Source organism: Carlito syrichta, unplaced genomic scaffold (genome assembly GCF_000164805.1).
Source record: "Carlito syrichta isolate Samal-C Ts95f unplaced genomic scaffold, Tarsius_syrichta-2.0.1 Scaffold309764, whole genome shotgun sequence".
Lineage (NCBI taxonomy): Eukaryota > Metazoa > Chordata > Mammalia > Primates > Tarsiidae > Carlito > Carlito syrichta.
In genome coordinates, this window is record NW_007253860.1 from 349,675 (window position 1) to 358,758 (window position 9,084).

Here is a 9,084-nt window from a genome sequence, read left to right on the forward strand (position 1 = left end):
AGAGAAGGGAGGGGTAGGGGGAAGGCTTGTAGTGGTGGGCTGAGTGGCTGAGCCAGGGAGAGGCTGAGGGGTGTGGTAGAGGAATTTGAAAAAAAGGAGCAAGGGTAGGATAAACCCTGGAAGGCAAGTCTACACACAAGTTGCATAGGAAGAGTAGGAAGTAAAGACCTCCAACTTGTGAACAGGCAGATCCTGGTTTAAACCCTGACTCCTACTCCTTACAGTTAGGTGAGCTTTCTGAGTCTCAGTCTCTTAACCTGTAAAAATGGGATAATAATCATGGTGTTTCGTAGGAGCCTCTATAAAGCATGTGTACAAGCATTCAACCACTGCTGACCCTTCATCCACAAGTGGGCTGGAGAGACCCACAGGCTGCTTCTCAGAGCTGTCTGTTGACCTTGGTCTTGTGGTCATCTCTGTCTTCAATCCTGCAGTCCTTGGCAGGCCCCACCTTAAAGGAGAGTTTCTGGCCCTTTCTTCTTAAGCCATTCCCTCTCTATGAGAATTCCTCATGACCATGACCAGCCAGCTTCTTGGAGTTTCAGCAGAGCAGGATGGGGGTGGGGGGCAAGTGTACAGAGGAGATCCCCAGGAGCCCTGTGTTTCTGGGGAGGTTGAACAACAGAAACTGAGCAAAGTTCGAGGACAAAGAAATTGTGATTCCACATTTGGGACTCTTTCTATGAACGAGACACTGGGAAGAATATGTAAAGGTAAGAAAGACTGTGTAGTTTTATTTTATTTTTTTGAGTTGGAGTCTCACTCTGTCGCCCAGACTGGAGTGCAGTGGCTGCTTCCGGCCACTGCAGCCTTGACCTGCTGGGTTCTGGCGATCCTTCCGCCTCAGCCTTCCAAAGTGGCTGGAACTACAGGCACGCGCTACCACGCCCAGCTAATTTTTGATTTATTGTAGAGATGAGGTCTCACCAAGTTGCCCAGGCAGGACTTGTACCCACAGGCTCAGGCAATCCACCCACCTCAGCCTCCCAAAGGGGTGGGATTACAGGCTGAGCCACCGAGCACGGTTACTTTATTAACTAATCTCCCTTTATCTGCAGTTTTGCTACTTGAGCTTCAGTAACCTGAGGTCGGCCACCATTAAAAATAGGTGAGTATAGCGCAATAAGATTTTGACAGAGAGAGCATCCACATAACTATTATTACAACATTTTCTATTTTGTTATTATTGTTGTTATCCTCATAATGTGCCTAATTTCTAAATTAAGCTTGAACACAGGTGTGTATATACAGAAAAAAAATATGGTGAATGTAGGGTTTGGTACGATCTCAGATTTCTGACATCCATTGGGGATCCTAGAATGTATTCCCCAAGGATAAGAGGCAACTCCTATTTTTTTTTTTTTTTTTTTTTGGTTGGAATCTCACTCTGTTGCCCAGGCTGGAGTGCAGTGGCATGCTCACAGCCACCGCAGCCTTGACCTGTTGGACTAAGGTGATTCTTCAGCCTCAGCCTACCAAGTAGATGGAACTACAGGCATGCACCACCATGCCCGACTAATTTTTTGATTTATTGTAGAGATGAGGTCTCACCAAATTGCCTAGGCAGGTCTCCAACCTGTGTGCTCAGGCAATCCTCTCACCTCATCCTCCCCAAGTGATGGGCCTGAGGGGACATCATCCTTTATATGATAGCTTATAATTTATCTTCCTGATTGTTTTCAAAGAGGTATATCATTATTGTTGAATTGTAGTCAGTCAATGGGCCTATGAGGTAAATGGGAACAGGGTAGGCTTCCCTATTACCTGAAAGAGAAGACAGAGTACCTAGAGGAAGTGTGATGACCCGGAACCCCATGGCTAGTGGCAAACCTGGAGCTGGCTTTGAAGATGGGCTCTCAGCTCCAAATCACTCTCCTCTCTTGGGAAGCTTCTGGCTATAAAGATGTGAGAGACTAGGGTGGGGATATGATGGAATTCTCCCCTTGGGTATCTTTGGGAACAGAGGACTGCCCACCTCTTTTGCTGTAAGAAAGAGAGCTCTCCTCCAGAAACTGAGGGATGGATGAAATAACCTTTAGAGAAGGACAAGAACTGAAAGGAAAATAAAGAAAGAAAGAAGAGGAGGTGCCCAAGATAAGCGGGAGTCATGTTCTCACCTGGAAGTGGGGAGGGCTCAACTTGTGGGACATTTTTCTGCCTCGCTGGGGGCCAGGGCAGTGTGGGGTGACTTCCATTCTAAGAAGATGGAAGGAGCGATAAGGCCAAGATGGAGGTTGTAGATGCACTGATAAGCTAGTCGGCCAGGAAGGCAGCAACTACCAAAGAAACTGCAGCCCATAAAGCTGATTCTGGAGGGGGTGGGAGCAGGGAGGGGCTGGCGGGGAAGGAGGCTGGTCAGAGCCGCACAAAGCAGGTGTGCAGGGAATCGCCACCAAGGGCATCGTCCATGGGCCCAGGGAGGAGGAAAGAGGAGCCCATCCCCAGCCATCACCTTCTCACTTGTGCTTCTCTGTCTTATTGTCCCCACCAATGGGAAGAGCATGGACAAGTAGCCTGGGGACCCAGCTGGTAGACCAGAGATTTGGAGTCTCTCCTGTCCCCTCTGCTTTTCCTCCCCACCACTCCTTCCTCTTTGGAATATTCAGCATCACCATCCTATGTTTCTTCTCAGTCTTCTTCCACAGGCAAGGACACTTACAACCTCTCCCCTTCAGGTAACCACCTTCCCATTTATGATGCACAGACCAGTATCACCTCCCAGACAGCCAGCAGGAGAACTGGGCTTGAGGTGCCTCACTATACTGTCAGGTTCCAGCGCCCTTTGTGCCAAAGCAGCCAGACCTCTTACTCTGGCATAAAAAGGAGGAGAAAATATAATATCTGGATTTCAGTTTTTCAGAAATACACTCCCTTTCCACATGACCACAGCCATCTAGAAAAAGGATACAAACATGACACCTTAAAATTTTTTTTTTTTTTTTGAGTTGGAGTCTCACTCTCTCGCCCAGATCGGAGTGCAGTGGCCGCTCCTGGCCACCGCAGCCTCGAGATCGAGGATCCTGGGATCCGGCGATCCTTCCGCCTCCGCCTTCCAAGTAGCCGGAATTACAGACGTGCACTACCACGCCCAGCTAATTTTTTGATTTATTGTAGAGATGAGGTCTCGCCTGCCCAGGTGGGTCTCGAACCCGTGGGCTCAGGCAATCCACTCACCTCAGCTTCCCAAAGGCGCGGGATTACAGGCTGAGCCACCAAGCCCGGCTGATACCTTAAAATTTTAATAGTGATTATCATTGGATGATGGAATTATCAGCCTTTTGGTTTTCTGTACTTTTCTATATTTTATACTATTTATTTATTTATCTTTGAGTTGGAGTCCCACTCTGTTGCCTAGGCTGGAGTGCAGTGGCACACCCATGGCTGCTGCAGCCTCGACCTGCTGGACTCAGGCGATCCTTCCACTTCAGCTTTCCAAGTAGCTGGAATTACAGGTGGGCACCACCACAGCTGGCTAATTTTTTATTTATTGTAAAGATGAGGTCTTGCCAAGCTGCCCAGGCTGATCTCGAACCCCTGGATTCAGGCAATCTTCTCTTCTTGGCCTCCCAAATTGCTAGGATTACAGGTGTGAGCCACCATGCCCAGCCTTATACTTTTATAATAAGAGAAAAAATGTTTAAGGGATTCCTGGTCTCCTGCAAGGATTTATCGCTTTCAACACTGGGAGTTGAGAGAGGGGGTGGTGAGGAAATGGAAGTAATGATGGTCAGTGCTACCCAGTTCTTTCCACTTCAGCCTGCCTTTAGGAGACATGCCTACTCCAGGCACAATCCCCCAGCACATCCACACCCACAGAGCTAGAGCTGGCTTCTCTTTTTTGCCAGAGACCCAAGAGGCTCCTCTTCTAAAATAGCCAGAAGGAGATTAGTTATTTATTTATTTTTCCATTCGAGCATCGTTCTTTGGATCTCAGGTCAATGGGTACAAAGATTGGGTGAGCAGGGTCACCTGCCTCCTTGAATCTTTCCTTCTTCACTTTCAGGTGACCATCACCTGGCCTGGATCACCACGAAGTGTATACAAGGTGGCATCTGCTATAGTGGGAAAGTGTCCACGTGGGTGTGTCTGCCAACGTGAGTGACCTCCATGGGAGGAGGTTCTTCATGCATTTCTCTTTCTGCACTTTCCTCTTACAGAAAGAGTTCATGTCCTACACATGTCCTTGCACCTGCATGCTTTATTCAGGGCTGGTATGCATGGAGGGGAGCAGTGAATTGGTTATGGTAGTTCAGTGTGACAAAACTCCTCCCACCTGTCCTAGCATTCTTTTTGTGTCTCATGGTCTGTGTCTCTGTTGCTAGTTTTCCAAAAAGGGCCTTCATTCTGTCTCCCCTAGCCACAACCATCTCTGCACCAAGAAGCAGATGGTAGTGACCGGCCACAGCCCGTTACTGCCAACAGGTCTGTGCTCACTGCACTCATGGGAAGGAGGGACATTGTGGTGTTGAGGCAGGATTTTTCCAGATCTGTTATGTGGGATTCTTAACTCTGCCATGCCATGTCTTCTCTGCAGACTCTAGTAATGAAGGAGTTTGAAAATGAACCTGTAACAACTTTTTCTCTCTAGAGCACAAGAAGGTGTAAAATGAGAAAAGAGGGTGTTTCAGCTTGGTGGTACAAGAAGACAAATGCTAGGAAAGGGGGAAAGCTAGGGAGGGTGAGGCGAAGGTGAGAATGGTTTCTGCTGGGGTACAAGGCCACTGCTGTTTGTCTTTTTATTTTTATTTTTTTTTAAGTTGGAGTCTCACTGTCACCTAGACTGGAGTGCAGTGGCACACTCATGGCCACTGCAGCCTCGACTTGCTGGGCTCAGCCAATTCTTCCACCTCAGCCTTCCAAGTAATTGGAACCACAGGTGCGTGCCACCAGGCCCGGCAACTTTTTAAAAATTTATTTATTGTAGAGACGAGGTCTCACAAAGTTTCCCAAGTCTCTAGCCCGTGGGCTCAGGCAATCCTTTCGCCTCCACGTCCCAAAGTGTTGACGTTACAGGTGTGAGTCACCATGCCTGGCTGTTTGTCTTTCTATGCACTCCTTGTTGGTGTGTCTCTCTGTCTTTGTGTCTCTTTCTGTGTCACTCTGTCTGGTTCATCTCTCTAACTCTGTCTATCTCTTTCTCTCTTTCTTTCTGTATCTCTCTCTCATATATACACATACAGAGCATGTGCCCTTTACCACCCTCCCCCGCTGCCCCTCCCCATCTCATTTTTTGGCAGACCCATGTTTCCTGTAGAGCAGCAGGTTCATGCCTAAGACTTGAGGATTCTGGCTTGCGCATTTGGTTTGGGCCTCATCCTATGCAAACCACTCTTCTTAGAGAAAGGCCACATGAATAGTGGACAGATATCATATTTGGAACTGAAAGTTTTAATCAGGAGACCTGCTCTGCCCATTAGTATTTGAGTGTTCTTGAGTGAGACAGTCATTCTTCTGTGAACCTTGATTTCTTCGTCTATATAGTGAGTATGAGAATAGTATCCTGGTTGCTGTGTGGATCTAATGATGCAGTGAATGAGAACATACTTTACAAACTCTTAATTTGTTTCTGTTGCTATCTACAGTATGACCCATGACAGTCACCTTAGAAGTCTTTGCCATCCCTGTTGGCTGTGTTCCACCCTTGCCTGGCAAAGGAACACTCTAGTGAGCTGGGATGGTCAGGCCCATGGCTGTGATGTCACAGAGCTCATGATGTCAGAGGTCTTATGGAAGGGAAGGAAAGAAAACGGCGCTGGAAAGGGGTAAGGGCTGCGACAAGGACGGGGCAGGAGGTGGGAAGAGCCTATCAGGCACTAGGGAGCAGGGGAGGGCCAAAGTTAGGTGGGTGGGTAGGCCCATGCCTTCCCTGGGCTCCCAGCTCTGCAGGGCAGCATTCCTGGCCACAATTCTGCTGCTGTTGCTGCAAGTGAAGCCTCAGAAGGGGAGCCCAGGCCCTGAGGAGAGGAGCCAGAGAGAGAAAACACCCTCTCCAGGTGGGTAGAGGAAATGGGGGGAAGTCTGGAGACTAAGGGTCAGGTCTGTTTGAGGTCAGGCTAGGATGAGATCTGAGATCAGTTTGGGTTATGGGCGATAACTCCAGCCCCCTATTGTTATAGTGTGACAATAATAGTGTCAGGGCACACCTGGACCAAGGGAAGTTGCATGTGACTTCTGTGTGCATCACATGATGTATTTGTCTGAGATGAGACTCTTTAATTTTCTACACACCTTAAGGTGGTCTCTCAGTCCCCAAATGGTGGCATACTTTTGAAAAGGCAGCTAGCCTTAGAAATGGAAATGGTGTGTGTGTGTGTGTGTGTGTGTGTGTGTGTGTGTTTGTGTGTGTTTGAGTTGAGGCTGTGGCTGAAGACAAATCAGAAAAGATCTTTCTGGTCTAGGATATGGGCAATTGGGCCAAGGGCCCTAGGCCCAAACTTTGTTTCCTACTCTTTTACCTTTTTCTGGTTCAAGCCAGTGTCAGGGTAAGGGAAAGAAGATCAGGATCAGAGTTGTCACTCCCTGCCTCTCTCCCCTGTTCCAGACCAGAATCAAGAACAATTTGAAGAGCACTTTGTGGCCTCCTCGGTGGGTGAGATGTGGCAAGTGATGGACATGGCCCAGCAAGAGGAGGACAAGACTTCTGAGACAGCAGCTCTCCGTGAACACCTTTTTTACTTAGCTTTCTGCTTTAATCTGGCCAGCATCATGGTTTTTTTATGAGGGACATTGAGGTTGAGATGGTGGCCTGGTTCCTGGATGAAGACCTGGACATCTACCTCCACTTCCTGATTGTTTACTGACCTTCCTCCCCTATGGGCTCCAGGTCACTACTCTCAAAAGAGGCGTACAAACAGCTGGCAGCGCCTACCTCAGGGTGCTGCTACAGAGATATCAGCCACCATCACCACTGCCTGACTCCTTCCTGGTGCTCAGAGCTTCACCTCCTAGGGCTAGAGACAGCAGGCTGGTGTCCTTGCCCCCCATGCCTCTCCTAGTTTTGTTCAGGACAGCAGGTTAGAGGGAGGAGGCATGACAATAACAGCAATAAAGTCCTGAGAACAATTAGAAGTGTCTTTGTGAGACTTAGCCCAAACTCTCTGCCTCTAATAAGGCTGCTTAGTTGCCAAATCTTTGACCCACTGGTGGGCCCTCAGACCCACCAGGTTATCAGTCACTGAGTCTTTGTGTCCATGGAATACTTTCAGCATTTCTCCCTCTTATCTTTTCTAACTTCTAGTCATTTTTCTCCCTTATTTTTCTGACTTCTAGGCATAGAATATAGGAAAGAGTTATTAAGAGACAGAAGCTAGGCTGAACGTGGTGGCTCAAGCCTATAATCTCAGCACTTTGGGAGGTTGAGGTGAGAGGATTGCCTGAGCTCAGGGGTTCGAGACCAACCTGAGCAATTTGGTAAGACTTCATCTCTACAATAAATTAAAAAATAAACCATGGTAGTGCACACCTGTAGTTCCAGCTACTTGGAAGGCTGAGGTGAAAGGATCGCCTGAGCCCAGCAGCTCAAGGCTGCAGTGGCCTTGAATGTGCCACTGCACTCCAACCTGGGCGATAGAGTGAGACTCCAACTCAAAAAAGAGAAAGAGAGAGACAGAGAGATGTTGGGAGCCAGCTGTGGAGGCCCGCCTGAGAGTTAAAGATTCAGGCTGGCTGCGGACCTTGAGACCACCAGGTTTGGTTCAGGAGCTGAAGGCCCATTCTCTCCTCCTTTCTTTGTTGTTTGGCATGATCCACTAGCAGGGACTTTGATGATCTAAGTATGAAGTTCTGAGAATATGACAGGCATGGCTGACTCTAGGGATCCATTGTTCCCGTTTCTCACAGACTGAGGTTTCGGCTTTAAACTTGACACAGTTCAAACTCAGGTTACATTTGAGAGCCTTATACATGATGCAAGCTTCTTTATAAGATTTAAAAGTATATTTGTAGAATTAGTATATACATTTAGAGAGCTGTTTCCAGCTTTAGATGGTATAGATGATTATCTACAGTTACCAGAAATGGCCCAGCATGAACTTTGGACTGGGCCACATTCCTAAGGGCCCAGCATCCACTTTGGCCTGGGCTGCATTCTTTTAAACCAGTTCTTTAGTTACCATTAGTGTAACTTTTTTCTACTTATTATAGAAACTGAATTTATTTTATTCATAGAAAGTATTGTAGAATAGGTCATGCTACGTCAGGGAATTTTGTTAGTTCAAGCATGATCAAATATGATATATTGAAGTTTTATAAGAATACAGCTAACTTTAGAAATTTCATTGTTCCCACTTTCTACTAATTGCGGTTTTGGCTTTAGTACAATTACAGTTTGTATTTGGGTTTTATTTTAGAAGCTTTATTGCTGATGATCAGCCTTATATATTAGTATTAGGAATTAGAAACTTTTATAGAAATTAAGATAGATACATAGGATTTTAGAATAGCCATTTTGTTAAGAGATCATAATCAATTGTTCCTGGAAATGGCCCAGCGTGATCTTTGGACTGGACCACATTCTTTAGGAACTGGTCTGAGCTATAATTAAGAGTTTTTTATAGTACAGGTAAAATTAGCACAGAATAGAAAGGTATTAGGATTTAAGTCAGTCATTAGGTGTTGGGTATGCATAAGTTTTAGAAGTTATTGATTATTATGATGCTAGAATTGTTGTATTGCTTTTGAGGAACATAAACCAAGCATAAGGAACAGTGAGATAATTTTGGGATTGTCCTTCCTCATGCTTGGGAAAACGCCTGGTAGGTGGGGGGACGCCCCTCATCTACCTGGCTTTATGTTCACGTAATAGTCTTGTGATTTGATTGGGATTGCCCTTCCTCATGCTTAAGGAAACATCTGGTGGGTGGGGGGGATGCGCCTCATCCACCTGGCCTTGTGTTCACGTGAAAGTCTTGTGATTTAGCATGTGAAAATTTGGGATAAAAGACTTACGGTTGGTCCCATTAAATGGCTTCTGCTCATTTCACTGAAAAATTGTCCACTTTCTTTCTTTCTCTTTATATCTATCCCTCCATCTTTCTTTCAATATCTATCCCTACTACAGAATCGGCTTCTACACTAGACAGAGTC

The 9,084-nt window shown here is 46.6% G+C and overlaps 1 protein-coding gene across 1 annotated transcript; it reads left to right on the top strand.

The window, feature by feature from the left end:
- The first annotated feature begins 5,726 nt into the window (after positions 1 to 5,726).
- On the top strand, positions 5,727 to 6,720 carry CUNH7orf34 (chromosome unknown C7orf34 homolog). The gene is given in 3 exon segments (XM_008067753.2): positions 5,727 to 5,837; positions 5,840 to 5,993; positions 6,542 to 6,720. Coding segments are annotated over 3 exon segments (444 nt in total).
- Positions 6,721 to 9,084: the final 2,364 nt, after the last annotated feature.